The sequence below is a fragment of the Hippopotamus amphibius genome, chromosome 11 (assembly GCF_030028045.1).
Source record: "Hippopotamus amphibius kiboko isolate mHipAmp2 chromosome 11, mHipAmp2.hap2, whole genome shotgun sequence".
In the NCBI taxonomy this organism is placed as follows: Eukaryota; Metazoa; Chordata; class Mammalia; order Artiodactyla; family Hippopotamidae; genus Hippopotamus; species Hippopotamus amphibius.
In genome coordinates, this window is record NC_080196.1 from 63,307,505 (window position 1) to 63,324,052 (window position 16,548).

At 39.5% G+C, this 16,548-nt stretch overlaps 1 protein-coding gene across 2 annotated transcripts; it reads right to left on the minus strand.

Moving 5' to 3' along the window:
- Window positions 1-9,300: 9,300 nt before the first annotated feature.
- On the minus strand, window positions 9,301-16,232 carry C11H18orf21 (chromosome 11 C18orf21 homolog). 2 transcript variants are annotated; one of them, XM_057700689.1, is made up of 5 exons: window positions 16,109-16,232; window positions 16,003-16,025; window positions 13,595-13,794; window positions 11,815-12,014; window positions 9,301-9,611 (listed from the first exon to the last, which is right to left on the minus strand). In XM_057700689.1, the coding sequence occupies exons 1-5, from the start codon at window positions 16,183-16,185 to the stop codon at window positions 9,458-9,460; spliced, it is 654 nt and encodes a 217-aa protein (XP_057556672.1). In that variant the 5' UTR covers window positions 16,186-16,232; the 3' UTR covers window positions 9,301-9,457. The 2 variants fall into 2 exon arrangements, with proteins under 2 accessions (XP_057556672.1, XP_057556673.1); XM_057700690.1 differs by lacking the exon at window positions 11,815-12,014.
- Between the last annotated feature and the right edge of the window lie 316 nt (window positions 16,233-16,548).

Consider the following 16,548-nt stretch of genomic DNA (forward strand, 5'->3'; position numbering starts at 1 on the left):
TAATGTTAGACGTAAGATGTTGAAGATCTTTTCATGTGCTCATTGGCCATTTGTTTATTTTCTTTGGAGAATTGTCTGCTAGATTCTTTGTCTTTGTGTTTTTTTTTTGTTTTTTTTTTTTTTTTTTTAGTTACTTTTAAGAGTTCTCTTAATTCTGGATACAGGTCTCTTGACAGATAAATGATTTACAAATATTTTCTCCCATTCGGTGAGTAACCTTTTCACTTTCTTGATGTTCTTCTCATTTGATGCACACAAGCTTTTACTTGTGATGAAGTCCAATTTATCAATTTTTTTCTTTTTCTTTTTTTCTTTGGCTTGTGCTTTTAGTGTTATGTAAGAAACTACTGTGGGCTTCCCTGATGGTGCAGTGGTTAAGAATCCTAATGCCAATGCAGGGACACGGGTTTGAGCCCTGGTGTGGGAAGATCCCATGTGCCGCAGAGCTACTAATCCCACGCACCGCAACTACTGAGCCTGCACTCTAGAGCGCACGAATCACAACCACTGAGCCCATGTGCTGCAAAAATTGAAGCCCACGTGCCTAGAGCCCGTGCTCCATAACAAGAGAAGCCACTGCAGTGAGAAGCCCGAGCACTGCAATAAAGAGTATCACCTGCTCTCTACACCTAGAGAAGAGCCTGCACTCAGCAAAAGAAGACCCAGCACAGCCAATAAATAAATATACAGATAAAAAAAACTACTGCTTAATCTGAGGTTATGAAGATTTAGAGCTTTGTTTTCCTCTATGAATTTTATGTCCACACTATATCTTTAATATTAAGAACTCATCGTGTTCTTGGGACTTCCCTGGTAGTCCAGTGGTTAAGACCCTGTGCTTCCACTGCAGGGGGCCTGGGTTCGATCCCTGTGAGGTGGGGGGATGGGGTGGATAAAAAAAAAGAATCTATGGTGTTCTTGATTTGTAACTGAAGTAATGTGAACAACTTCCCACCCAGGAATTCCTAATTTTACTATTTCTTACCACTTTCCCAGTCACGTGCCTGGAAAGGACCTAGTGTGGAAAAAGTGGGCTAAGGAATTCAAATTTAACTGTAGTAGCTTAGGAATATTTGCAGAGCTTGTGCTATGTGCTGGGAGCACAAGAGTGATCCCAAAGGCCTGCAAAGAGCTTACAGGCAGTTAGGTACACAGTCAGAAACAGGAAACTACAGGGTCACCAGCACTGTGATTAAAGAGTGACTCCTCATAATGCAGTGGGGTTGGACTGGAGGAGAGACTCAAACCATGTGCAAAGCCCAAGGCCCACAAGAAAATATGTTCTCAGAACTACAAGGAGCTCACTATGACTGCATGATCAGGGAGAGGGGTAGGAACAGAAACATCTATTTCTCTTGAACAGAAAAACAAGAAGAGTTCAAGGGAAACGGATGTTCCAGTGAGAAGTTAGTATCTCTCATGACCAAAGCAGTGTGCTAGAAGCTGTGGACCCTCGGGGAAGTCCCCCTCCTGCAGCCTGTGGCTCACAGCCTGAGGAAGCTCAGAATGATGACCCTTGCCACCCCTTTTTGGTGCTAGTACTAGTTAGTGTAATTTCACTTCACACAACTACAAAACGACCTCCTTGATAACTTTGGCTTTTCAGTTTGCCAAGTCCTAAAGGAAGAAAAATATTTTTTGCTTGCTTGTTTGCTTTCTCTATTTATTTGTGGTAACAATGATTTATAACATTATACAAGTTTCATGTGTACAGCATTATATTTCTACTTCTATAATAACTACCAAAAACTTATTTTCCATCTATCACCTTACAGTTGAGTCCCCTTACCCATTTTTCCCCCCACTTCCCAGTCCCCTCTGGTAACTACAACTCTGGTCTATCTAAATGTTTGTTACTGTTTGGTTCATTTATTTTGGTTTTGTTTTTAGTTTTCCATATTCCACTTGAGTGAAGTGATATGGTATTTGTCTTTCTCCACCTGACTTATTTCACTTAGCATAATACCGTCAAGATCCATCCATGTTATCGCAAATGGCAAGATTTCATCTTTTTTTTTTTAATGGCAGAGTAGTATTCCATTGTGCATATATACCACAACTTTTTTATCTTCATCCATTGATGGGCACTTAGGTTGTTTCCATATCTTGGCTATTGTAAATAATGCTGCGATGAATGTGGCAGATATAGGTATATTTTCAGATTAGTGTTTCTGTATTCTTGTATAAATACCAAGAAATGGGATAGCTGGATCTTGTGGTAGTTCTATTCTTAATTTTTGGAGAAATCTTTATACTGTCTTCCACAGTGTCTACATTAATTTGCATTCCTACTAACAGTGCACAAGGGTTTCCTTTCCTCCATATCTGTGGCAACACTTTGTTGCCTTTTTGATTCCAGTCATTCTGACAGATGTGAAGTGCTATCTCATTGTGGTTTTGATTTGCATTTCCCTGATAATTAGTGATGTTGAATGTCTTTTCCTGTGTCTGTTGGCCATCTGTATGTCTTCTTTGGAAAAATGTCTCTTCGGCTTCTCTGCCCATTTTTTTAACAGGTTATTTTTGTTTGTTTGTTTAATAGATGAGTCCTTTATGTATTAACCCCTTATCAGATATATCATTTGCAAACATCTTCTCCCATTAAGGTTGTTTTCTCATTTTATTGATGGTTTCCTTTGCTGTGCAGAAGCTTCTTAGTTGAACATAATCCAATTTGTTTTTGCTTTTGTTTCCCTTGTCTGAGGAGACATATCTAGAAACATAATGATAAGACTAATGTCATAGAGCATACTGCCTATGATTTCTTCTAAGAGTTTTATGGTTTAAGGTCTTAACAGTCAAGTCTTTAATCCATTTTGAGTTAATTTTACGTATGGTGTGAGATAATGGTAGTTTCATTTTTTTGCATGTGGCTGTCCAGTTTTCCTATCACTATTTATTGAAGAGATATCCTTTCTTCATTGTATGTTCTTAAGAAAATTTAAATTTTAAACTTTTAAGCAGCAAAGAGGCTTGGAAACATTATAGTTTAAAGTAGCTACTTAGTTAAAGAGCTTTTAAAAGACAGGTTGAATACAATCTGAGCCTATTATTTAAAAATAGTATATCTATGTTCCAGGAAAGACTTAAAATACTTAAACTGTTACTATGTTACATTCTGATGTAAATTTTAGACTTAAACGTAAGTCTTCACCTGAGCAAATGAAATGCCACTTACAGTGAAATATTATACTTTATACTTTTTTCTGAATTAGCAATAAGGCCACCGACACCTAGAAAGGAGTTAAGTAGACCTCTCATAAAGGCCTCAATTACCTTATGAAAGAAAATGACATAAATAATGAAAACCTAAGGGAGGAGAAAATAGTAATATAAGCACTCAATGTCCATATATATCTTTACTACTTACAAGGACCTTTTGTATATTTTTGATCATTACAATCACCCGGTGAGGCAGGCAGTTTAGAGTTTTTCATTCTAATGAGGTATTTTCTCCATAAACACTGAAGAAGCCAAGAAAAGTTTGCTCTTGGACCCTAGTTTCCATGTATTTTAAGAATAAGTAAGTTTTTTGGTGAAATTGGATTACAGCCTTTAGGGAAGCCTTGGGAGCATTGCAGAAGCAGTCACACCCTCTTGCAAGAGCACCGGAATTACAACGAACTGCTGAACAATCATCGACAGAAAGACACTAGAACTCACCAAAAAAGACACCCCATATCCAGAGACAAAGGAGAAGCCGTAATGAGATGGTATGAGGGGCGCAATCACGATAAAATCAAATCCCATAACCACTGGGTGGATGACTCACAAACTGGAGAACAGTTATACCACAGAAGTCCACCCACTAAATTGAGGGTTCTGAGCCCCACGTTAGGCTTCCTAACCTGGGGGTCCAGCAATGGCAGGAGGAATCCCCAGATAATCAGACTTTGAAAGTCAGCAGGACTTGATTTCAGGACCCCCACAGAACTGGGGGAAACAGAGAATACACTCTTGGAGGGCACACAAAAAGGAGTGTGCCCACCAGGACCCAGGGGAAAAGAAGCAGTGACCCCCATAGGAGACTGAACCGGATCTACCTGCTGGTGATGGAGGGTTGCTTGCAGAGGTGGGGGCAGCTGTGGCCCACCACAGGGACAGGGACACTGGCAACAGGGATTCTGGGAAGCACTCACTGGCTTGAGCCCTCCCTGAGCCCACCATTAGCCCCCACTAGAAAGCCTATAAGCTCCAGTGCTGGGTCACCTCAGGCCAAACAACCAACAGGGTGGGAACACACCCCACCCCTTGGCAGACAAGCAGATTAAAGTTTTACTGAGCTCCACCCACCCAGCCCTACCCACCACCAGTCCCTCCCATCAGGAAGCACACACAAGCCTCTTGGATAGCTTTCTCCACAAGAGGGTAGACAACAGTATCAAGCAGTATCAGCAGTATTTTGTTCTGTGGAACTGAAAACCACAGCCACAGAAAGATAGAGAAGATGAAAAAGCAGAGGACTTTGTACCAGATGAAGGGACAGGATAAAACCCCAGAAAAACAACTAAATGAAAAGAAGACAGGCACCCTTCCAGAAAAAGAATTCAGAATAATGATAGTGATGATACAGGACTTTGAAAAAAGACTGCGTGCAAAGATCGAAATGATGCAAGAAAAGTTTACCAAAGACATAGAAAAATTAAAGAACAAACAAACAGAGATAAGCAACACAATAACTGAAATGAAAAATACACTAGAAGGAACCAATAGCAGATTTATTGAGGCAGAAGAACGAATAAGTGACCTGGAAGACAGAATGGTGAAAATCACTGATGCGGAAAAGAATAAAGAAAAAAGCACTGAAGACAACCTAGGAGACCTCTGGGACAATGTTAAACACACCAACATTCGCATTATAGGGGTCCCAGAAGGAGAAGAGAGAAAGGACCAGAGAATATATTGGAAGAGATTATACTCGAAAACTTCCCTAACATGAGAAAGGAAATAGCCACCCAAGTCCAGGAAGCACAGAAAGTCCCAGGCAGGATAAACCCAAAGAGAAACACGCCAAGACGTATAGTAGTCAATTTGACAAAAATTAAAGACAAAGAAAAATTATTAAAAGCAACAAGGAAAAAACAACAAGTAACATACAAGGGAACTCCCATAAGGTTAACAGCTAATTTCTCAGCAGAAACCCTGCAAGCCAGAAGGGAGTGGCATGATATATTTAAAGTGATGAAAGAGAAGAAACTACAACCAAGAACACTCTACCCAGCAAGAATCTCATTCAGATTTGACAGAGAAATCAAAAGCTTTACAGACAAGAGAATTCAGCACCACCAAACCAGGCCTACAACAAATGCTAAAGGAACTTCTCTAAGCGGGAAACACAAGAGAAGAAAAGGACCTACAAAAACAAAAACAAAACAGTTAGGAAAATGGTAATAGGAATATACATATTGATAATCACCTTGAATGTAAATGGACTAAATGCACTAACCAAAAGACACAGACTGGTGGAATGAATACAAAAACAAGACCCATGTATATGCTGTCTACAAGAGACCCACTTCAGACATAGGGACACAAACAGACTGAAAGTGAGGAGATGCAAAAAGATATTCCATGCAAATGGAAATCAAAAAAGCTGGAGTAGCAATACTCATATCAGATAAAATAGACTTTAAAATAAAAAATGTTGCAAGAGACAAGAAAGGACACTACATAATGATCAAGGGATCAATACAAGAAGAGGAGATAACCATTATAAATATATATGCACCCAATATAGGAGCATCTCAATACATAAGGCAAATGCTAACAACTAGAAAAGAGGAAATTGACAGGAACACAATCATAGTGGGGCACTTTAAGACGCCACTTACACCAATGGACAGATCATCCAGACAGAAAATTAATAAGGAAACACAAGCTTTAAATGACACAATAAATCAGCTGGATTTAATAGATATCTATAGGACGTTACATCCAAACAGCAGATTACACATTCTTCTCAAGTGCACATGGAACATTCTCCAGGATAGATCACATCTTGGGTCACAAATCAAGTCTTGGTAAAGTTAAGAAAATTGAAATCATATCAAGCATCTTTTCTGACCACAACACTATGAGATTAGAAACCAATTACAGGAAAAAAACCTGTAATAAACACAAACACATGGAGACTAAACAACACGCTACTAAATAACCAAAAGATCACTGAAGAAATCAAAGAGGAAATCAAAATATATCTAGAGACAAATGACAACAAAAACACAATGATCCAAAACCTATGGGATGCAGCAAAAGCAGTTCTAAGAGGCAAGTTTATAGCAATACAATCCTACCTCAAGAAACAAGAAAAATCCCAAATAAACAATCTAACCTTACACCTAAAGAAACTAGAGGAAGAAGAGCAAACAAAACCCCAAGTGAGTAGACGGAGAGGAATCACAAAGATCAGAGCATAAAGAAATGAAATAGAAACAAAGAAAACAATAGCAAAAAATCAATAAAACAAAAAGCTGGTTCTTTGAGAAGATAAAATTGATAAACCTTTAGCAAGACTCATCAAGAAAAAGAGGGAGAGGACTCAAATCAATAAATTAGAAATAAAACAGGAGAAGGTACAATGGACACCGCAGAAATAAAAACCACCATAAGAGACTACTATTAGCAACTATATGCCAATAAAATGGGCAACCTGGATGAAATGGACAGATTTCTAGAAAGGTATAACCTTCCAAGACTGAATCAGGAAGAAATAGAAAATATGAACAGACCAATCACAAGTAATGAAATTGAAACTGTGATTAAAAATCTCCCAACAAACAAAAGTCCAGGACCAGATGGATTCATGGGTGAATTTTATCAAACATTTAGAGAAGAGCTAACACCCATCCTTCTCAAACTCTTCCAAAAAATTGCAGAGGAAGGAACAATCCCAAACTCATTTTATGAAGCCACCATCACCCTGATTCCAAAACCAGACAAACATACTACAAAAAAAGAAAACTACAGACCAATACCACTGATGAATTTAGATGCAAAAATCCTCAACAAAATACTAGCCAAGAGAATCCAACAACACATTAAAAGGATCATACACCAGGATCAAGTGGGGTTTATCCCTGGGATGCAAGGATTCTTCAATATATGCAAATCAATCAATGTGATACACCACATTAACAAATGGAAGGATAAAAACCACATGATCATCTCAATAGATGCAGAAAAAGCTTTTGACAAAATTCAACACCCATTTATGATAAAAACTCTCCAGAAGGTGGGCATAGAGGGAACCTACCTCAACATAATAAAGGCCAAACCCACAACAAACATCATTCTCAATGGTGAAAAACTGGAAGCATTCCCTCTAAGATCAGGAACAAGACAAGGATGTCCACTCTTGCCACTGCTACTCAACATAGTTTTTGGAAGTCCTTGCCACAGTAATCAGAGAAGAAAAATAAAAGGAATCCAGATTGGAAAAGAAGTAAAACGGTCACTGTTTGCAGATGACATGATACTATACATAGAAAATCCTAAAGATGCCACCAAAAAACTACTTGAGCTAATCAATGAATTTGGTAAAGTTGCAGGATACAAAATTAAACACACAGAAATCTCTTGCATTTCTATACACAAACAATGAACAATCAGAAAGAGAAACAATCCCATTCACCATTGCAATAAAATACCCAGGAATAAACCTAACCAAGGAGGTAAAAGACCTGTACTCAGAAAACTGTAAGACACTAATGAAAGAAATCAAAGATGACACAAACATATGGGGAGATGTACCATGGTCTTGGATTGGAAGAATCAACATTGTGAAAATGACTATACTACCCAAGGCAATCTACAGATTCAATGCAATCCCTATCAAATTACCAACGGCATTTTTTACAGAAGTAGAACAAAAAAATCCTAAAATTTGTATGGAGACACAAAAGACCCCAAACAGCCAAAGCAATCTTGAGGGAAAAAAATGGAGCTGGAGGAATCAGACTCCCTGACTTCAGACTATACTACAAAGCTACAGTAATCAAGACAATATGGTACTGGCACAAAAACAGAAATATAGATCAATGGAACAAGATAGACAGCCCAGAGTTAAACTATGGTCAACTAATCTATGACAAAGGAAGCAAGGATATACAATGGAGAAAAGACAGCCTCTTCAATAAGTGGTGCTGGGAAAACTGCACAGCTACATGTAAAAGAATGAAATTAGAACACTCCCTAATACTATACATAAAAATAAACTCAAAGTGGATTAAAGACCTAAATGTAAGGCCAGACACTATAAAACTCCTAGAGGAAAACATAGGAACAACAGTCTTTAACGTAAATCACAGCAAAATCTTTTTTGACTCATGTCTTAGAGCAATGGAAATGAAAACAAAAATAAGTGGGACCTAATGAAACTTGAAAGCTTCTAAGCAGCAAAGGAAACTATAAGCACAATGAAAAGACAACACTCAGAATGGGAGAAAATATTTGCAAATGAATCAACAGACAAAGGATTAATCTCCAAAATATATAAACAGTTCATGCAGCTCAATGTCAAAAAAACAAAGAACCCAATCAAAAAATGGGCAGAAGACCTAAACAGGCATTTCTCCAAAGAAGACATATGGATGGCCATGAGGCACATGAAAAGCTGCTCAACATCACTAATTATTAGAGAAATGCAAATCGAAACTACAAGAAGGTATCACCTCACACTGGTTAGAATGGGCATCATCAGAAAATCTACAAAGAGTAAATGCTGGAGAAAAGGGAACCCTCTTGCACTGTTGGTGGGAATGTAAATTGATACAGCCACTGTGAACAGTATGGAGGTTCCTTAAAAAATTAAAAATAGAGTTACCATATGACCCAGCAATCCCACTATTGGGCACATACCCAGAGAAAAACCATCATTCAAAAAGACATATGTACCCCAATGTTCATTGCAGCACTATTTACAATAGCCAGGACATGAAAGCAACCTACATGTCCATCAACAGATGAATGGATAAAGATGTGTTACATATATATAATGGAATATTACTCAGCCATAAAAAGTAATGAAATTGGGACATTTTCAGAGACATGGATGGACCTAGAGACTGTCATACAGAGTGAAGTGAGTCAGAAAGAGAAAAACAAATATCGTATATTAACACATATATGTGGAATATAGAAAAATGGTACAAATCAACCAGTTTGCAAGGCAGAAATAGAGACACAGATGTGGAGTACAAACATATGGACACTAAGTGGGGAAAGCAGTGGGGGCTGGGGTGGGATGAATTGGGAGATTGGGATTGCCATATATACATTACTAATAAGAAAAAAACCATCAAATTGTACACTTTAAATACATGCAGTTTATTGTATGTCAATTGTATCTCAATAAAAATTCTTAAAGAAAAAATATATAAGTTTTTTAAAAAGCAGTTTTTCTGACTAACTTTAGTTTCAGAAATTGCATTAAACGTTTCTTATTTTCATAGTCCATCCTTTATAAAGAAGATAAGAAATTTCTGAAGTCCACCTTTGGATTCTTTTCGGATTCACTCTGACTAAGCAACATTTTTAGTTGAGAGAAGTGTTTCTTTGTTTTTCTCACATTCTTTGAGGAGCAAATGGGTGTTGACTGTCCAGATGTAGGTGTTCTGAAAAGAAACATAAAGCCACACTTAGGTATACTGACAAACAACAGTTCTTCCTGCTTAGCCTAGATACTTGCTACAAGAATCATTTTCTATTCTTCCATAATAATTATGGCCATATATGAGCAGTGGATGTACCCAGCAAAGTCATTCCCATTTTGTTAAAATAATCTCCTCACTAAACAGGCTATAGGCAACATTTACAAGGTATAATGGGTGGTTCTAGAAGCTTCTATCACACTAGAAAGAGAAAGCTAAAGGCAAAGTGTCCTCAGGTCTGAGTTCCCTGTAAGTCTGACATGAAGATTCATGACAATTCTAAGCAAGGAGTTTAAAAACATATTTTTTCTTCACAGCTCAAGACCGCTACCTTTCTCAAAAGTGAAGAATCTCAACCTACACATATAGGTACCATTCGTTTGTATTTCTGCCCTACAATGTAAGCTCCACAGGGCAGACACTGTACAACTAACTGTATATTCCAGTGCTTTTTAACAGTGCCAAGCACGGAGGAGGCCCTCTAAAAATATCCACTGAATAAATGATTCCCCATCTGGTATGTGTATTTATGCCTCATTCTATTTCATTCCCTCCAATTGTGTTCGTCACCCCAAAGAATATTTGGGGTTTGTCAGTCTCATCTGTCTTCTGACTCCCCATCCATGACAAATGTGAAATAGCTTTCTCTTTCCTGCATATAGCTAAGAAGCAGTCTGGTCTAAATGCAAGTGAATTATTTTAAATATGCTAAATGTTCTTTTATCTGCACATGTCGAATAAAATAGAAACTTCCATGATGAATTCCTATCACACGAAACATCAAAATAATTAGGAATATAGAGAAAACTCGACTTGAAATTTTAAATGTCAAACCCAATATAAAAACAACTGAAATAATCCAGTCCTTGCTGAATTTTGTTATTGATTTTCAAGAAACTACCAGACTCTTGGACTTCCTAGGTGGCGCAGTGGGTAAGAATCCTCCTGCCAATGCAGGGGACACAGGTTCGAGCCCTGCCCCAGGAAGATACAACATGCCATGGAACAACTAAGCCCGTGTGCCACAACCACTGAGCAGGCGCTCTAGAGCCCATGAGCCACAATCATTGAGCCCATGTGCTGCAACTACTGAAGCCCACGTGCCTAGAGCCCGTGCTCTGCAACAAGAAAGACCACCGCAATGAGAAGCCCGTGTACCACAAGGAAGAGTAGCCCCCACGCACTGCAACTAGAGAAAGCCCGTGTGCAGCAACGAAGACCCAACACAGCCAATTAAATAAATTAATTAATAAAAAAAAAAGAAAAGAAACTACCAGACTCTTTTGTAACAAAATGTTTAAAAATTTCTTTCACAGTTTCTATGGAGTTAAATTTATTGATTAGCATAGTGAATAAAGTACTAAGGATTATTAAAAATAAAACATGTGCCCAGTCACATAGCTAAAAGCATCATTTCACAAATCCCTATTCAGTTAGATTTCCACAGGAATTTCTGATATGGGAAACAGCAAGAACAAAGGTTTAGAGCAGGAAAGTAAACTGTGAGTGGTTCAGTTTTGTTGACTCATAGGATGAATTAAGGCAAGTAAGACATGCAGACTGGTGCCAGGTAGTGGGGGCTGGAAACCCATGCTGGAGTATTTGTTCCATAAGCTACAGAGTGAGGTGCTAAAGCTTCTAATCAGAACTGTGCTTTTAAAAAGTATCAGACTTAGAAGGGTGTGAAACTAGAAGCACGAAGACTCAGGGAATTATTGTAGTAGTCCTGGCAAAGGGTCAATAATTACCTAATAGACAACATCAGCAGGTAGAAAAAGGAGAGAACAGTTGCAGACACCTTGGAAGCAGGATGGATAGAAACTGGTGACTACCTAGACCAAGACTGAGGGAGTAGGATTGTCAACTATACTCACCATTTCAGGTCAGAATGTCTAGGAAGACATGAGAATGTCTATTCTGTCATTCACAGAACAAGGAAATTTTAGGAGGATGGGCAGGGTTTGAGTAGCTATCTGTGGGGACATTTAGGGGTGGAAAGTGGATACATTTAACAGGCAGCTGGGAACAGGCCCAGGAAGAGGCTGGAAGTAACTGCAGTGATGACTTCCTCAACTGCATGAAGATTTCAGGGAGTGTATATTAAACAGACACATTAGAACTCGGGGGTTAACACTGGCAATTTAATTAGCTTAACGGATTAAGATACCTGAAAATCAATGCTGGGCTCTTGCCTTTGGAACCAGACGTATCATGATTTAGCTTTGAAGAACTTAGAGTCTTTCTCTCTGGGGTCTTCAGGCTGAGTTTACTCACAGGAGTGGTAGGATTGCTCTTCAATGCTGATAGAAAGCTTCTACTTTTACCATGATGTTTAACTGTTCTGTTGCATGTTTTACAAGTAATCAACTGCCATAAAAAGAAGAAATAGTGGGTTTGATTTCTCTTATAATTTAATCCAATAAACTGCATGTTCATTAAATTCTTATACATAAGAAACTAAACCAGGTACTACAGGGTGAGTAATAAAGACTGCTCTCAGCAAGCTTGTAAAGTAGCAGCAGGAATCAGACAAGACACAAATTTAAAAGAAAATCTTCAATAAAAAGTTAATGGGTAAACATTTGTATATAATTTAAAACACCATTTTAAAGATGATAAAGTCTCTACTTTCTCAGTGTAAAACTGTTCGGGGAGAATGGAGGAGACTGGGAATGATACCCTTTAACATCTGGAAGGATATTCTTTATAACAATAGCAGACATTTAGCATTCTTTGCAGACAACCTCGAAGCCTTTTCCCAATAAAACATGGCAAAATATCCCTGAAAATTTAATTGACTCCTTCAAACCCTTAGTGATTCTATAAATACAGGTCTAAAGTAATTTATAAAACCAATCAAATGAATTCTCACATTCCCATACTTCTTCACTTTATTAGCTATAGAGGTTGACTTTTTTTTAGGATTCATTTTTCAAGACATGGTTCATTTTATAGCTAAACGCCTTTCTTCTACATATCTGACCCTCAAGGCAAAGGATTCAGCCCAGGTCTCAACAAAATTAATACAAACTAGTTTAGCTGAGAAGTACTCTGATGTTTGTGAGCAGGTAAAAATGCATTTACAGGGGTCTATTTAAGTTGCTTTACGTAGATTAAACAATCAATTTAATGGCAAAGCAAAATGCATTTACCTGTCTAATAATGGTAAACTCCTAAATATAAGGCAGTTCCAATCCAAGTCATTACCAACTGTAGTCTTGGGCCAGACATAATCTGTCATAATGTCCAGGATGCCCAGCACAGTGCCTGGTAGTAAGCAGGCACTCGAACAGCTGATGTATGTTAACACAGAACATGCAGATAAAGTGTATCTGATACCGGTCTCTATACAGTAAACCAGAAGTAATTTGTTTTTGGCTGTTTTATTGCACTTTATATCCTCAATACATAGTCTTCTTTGGCATAAGATACATCCTTAAGAAATGTTTGATGAACGAACATAAGATGCACTTAGCTTTGCTGGGCATAAACTTAAATACATACTCTGACATGGAAGGGGGGTGACTGAAGAAGTAACATTGGTACCTAATACATAAGGCAAGGCCCTTTATGTATACCTAATATATGAACTGCTGTTTGAAGGCCCATTACCCAAAAAAATAATTTAGTGGTAACTGCAGTTCAGGTGATGTCACACTGGTGAGCTCAAGGAATTCTCAAATTTGTGAAAATAACTGTGCTCAACAATAAGATCTGGGCAATTGAGAGTTCATGATGTTTGGTTTTAGGTAATTGCAAAAAACAAAAATAAGCTGTACTCTTGATGAAACAGTGATCACTAGAAAAAAATCTTATGTATATATTTTGACAATCTAAATTTACTACCACAACTCTCTGAGTTACATTCAGGCTAATTCTTAACCTCATCTTAAGAGAAAGAAAAGAAAATTCTAGTTTATTTACACATACTGGAACAGAAATCTTACCAATACACTTTTGGAGTCTTCGTACTTTTTCAAAATTTTTGCTTCTTTAAAACTGAGTGTATAATTTCTTGCTTTTCGACTAAGAAGTTTCTGTATTTTGGGTGTCAGTTTGGGTTTGGGTTTGAGGCGCACTCGAGACTTATCGTGAACCAGCAACTGGAAACAGTATGGACATGTTCCTTCAAAAGCGCTTTTATCATCTAAAATTATACAAATGAAACTCATGATTCAGTGAATCAGAATATTTTGTTACCTCAAACTATCAATATTATAAATACAAAAGAGTATAGTATTTAATATGAGCAAATATACATTTTCCTTAAGCAAACTCAAAATAGATTTACAAAAAGATAAATTGGCCATGATTTATTTTACAAAACACTATAATTCTATCCATTCACTCTTTTTAGCAACAGAGAGGTAAGTCCCTACCCTTTGCTACATGTTCATTACTTGCTACCAAGTAAAAAGGCTGTATGTCTCACTAATTTTACAAACATTTGTCACAAAATAACAAATTATATTGTGACTTCTCTTTTTTAAACAATTAGCACAATTTTGTGGTTGTGAGCTGGGCTTTGTCTGCAGTACAAAGTAACAGGACAAAAGACTTGCCCCAAGCCCTTTATGCACTCAAGAAAGCATTCACTGACTATCTACCATGCTAGCTGTGGAGACATAAATATGGAAGTAATGGAGTTGCTATCTTTATAGAACTCACATTCTTGGGGAGCCCTAAGCAAATGAAGACAAGATCGGTAAGAACTGCAACAGAATATGATTAAAATGCCCTGGAAATTATTAAACTCTGCAAAGACTCGCCAGAAACACTTCAAACAGGCATGACAAAAGTCATCATGGATGACTGTATCTGTATTTGGAAATGGCATCTCTTATTGGTAACGAGCTTTCAGGTACAAGTACAGTGAAAAAGTAAGTATGGTTATTTAGGGGAAAGTGAGGTGTTAAGGTGATGCTGCTGAAAAGGAAGGTGGGCACACCATCTGTTATTCGATAAATATTTATTGGTGAGCCCTGTGTTAAGTGCTAAGGATAGACAGCACTACAGAAAGCTAAGGACCATGTTCGTAACTGAGCTCTGCCAAATGTAAAACTCATTCACATTTATTGAGTGACTGTTAAGTGCCAAGCACTGTTCTGGGTATGGCAGATACCACAGTGAACAAAGGAAAATTCATGGAGAGAGACAACACATCGCCAAATGTGCGAATGGGGAGTGGCGATGGAGCTGCTATAATCTTAAATAGGGCTGCTAGGGAAGGCTTTGTGGGGTGACATTTGCAAGAGCCAGAAGGAAGTGAGGGAGGAATCCAAGCAGATATGTGAGGTGAGAGTTCCAGGTAGAAGGAAGGGCAGCTGCAAAGGCAGTGAAACAGCTGGGGGGGTCCTGGCAGTGGCTGGCTTTCAGTGAACAAAAGGGAGAGCAGGTCAGAGAGTAATGCGGACCTATGACACAGGGCCATGTAGTCCCTTTAAAAGATTTTCACATTTACTCTGAGATGGGCAGTCATTTGAGTTTGTAGCAGACCAGTGACATGATCGAGCTTAGGTTTCTATCAGGCTCAGGTTGGCCGCTGGAATGAGACTGGACTGTAGAAATGCATGCGAGGTGTTGCCAATAATCCAGGAGAGAAATTGACAGCTTGGACTGGGGTGGTAAGATGAATGTGGAAAAAAGCGGCTAGATATTGGATACATTTTAAAGCCAAAGGGATTTGCTGGCATATTGACTTGGGGAGGAAGGCTATTAGTGAGTCAAGAGTGGCTCCTAGATTTTTGGGCTGAGTAATTCTTAAGGATGGGGTTACCATTTACTGATATGGGAAGAATTGGAGGAGGGGGGTTGTCGTGTTGGGGGAAAAAGCTCGAGTTTTCACCTAACATGATATTCAAAGAAAGTTCTCAAAGCATCTGCATAAGTCTAGGATTCGGGTGAGTGATCTGGACTGGGGATATAAATTTGGAAGTCCTCGGTTTGCAGAATTTAAAAGCCATGAGACTGAATGAAACTTGTCACCAAGGAACTGAGTGCAGCTAGAAAAGACGTCCAAGGGCTGAGTCCCAGGACATTCCAACGTTTGTAGGTTGGGGAAATCAGGAGGAACCAGCAAAGCAGATCAAGAGGCAGTGGCTAAAGGGGTAGGAGGTGAACTCTGTGGTGATGCGGAAGCCAAGTGAGGAAACTATTTCCAGTAGACTGATCAATGTTTCAAACGCCGATAATCGGTCAGGAAAGGTAGGGCACGTTAAGGAATCTGGAGTTTTTACGAAACTAAGAACCCTCTAGAGGGGGTTTATCACGGCAGTGGGTCGATCCGATTTGGAGGAATCATCCTGAGCGTTGTGCGGAGTGGAAGGGAGCGGGGCGACGAGCGCGTCCTCCCTACCGTGTGCCAAACTGTAGGCCCAGCTGCAAAAGACAAAGAGACTCGTGAGGGACGAGGAAACGCCCCTCGCCGCTCGCCTCCCGCTCCCCCTGCCTCCCTCTCTTACAGGAGATAGCGGGCCTGGCCCGGGCAGCTGTCTTGTAAATTCCGCGCCGCAGCCTCAAGGTAGTGCTTCTGCCTCATCGCCACCGCAACCGCCACCTCCACACCGCTGAGGCCCGGTGACAAAAGGAGACTCCGGAAGCCGCCTTCCCAGTGCAGCCGACTTTGCCTTCGGGAACCGAGGTCCCTCCGGAAACTGGTGCTCTCGGCTGAAGGGTTCCGGTTCCTTGGCGTCCGGCCCCGCGCGCAGGCTACCCTCCCCACGCCGTTGGCCCCGCCCCCGGCCCCGCCCCGTCCCGGCGGGCAAGGCGCGGATCACCTCAGTCTGCAGCCGGGGTGGATCAGCTTGGCTGGGCACGGGTGGCAGTGTCAGGCGCTGAGGGTGCCGGCCTCCTCCCCATCGTTCTCTGGGCGCCTCCTCTCCCATGCCCCTGTTGTCATTTT

What these genes read in the sequence shown, in the direction of transcription:
- C11H18orf21 (XM_057700689.1), bottom strand. Translation starts at nt 16,185, where the DNA reads ATGAGGCAGAAGCACTACCTTGAGGCTGCGGCGCGGAATTTACAAGAC. An exon ending in GGCCTACAGTTTGGCACACG is followed by an intron (nt 13,795 to 16,002) that starts GTAGGGAGGACG and finishes GTATAATTTTAG; the next exon opens with ATGATAAAAGCGCTTTTGAA. An exon ending in AGCCCAGCATTGATTTTCAG is followed by an intron (nt 9,612 to 11,814) that starts GTATCTTAATCC and finishes GTTTCTTTTCAG; the next exon opens with AACACCTACATCTGGACAGT.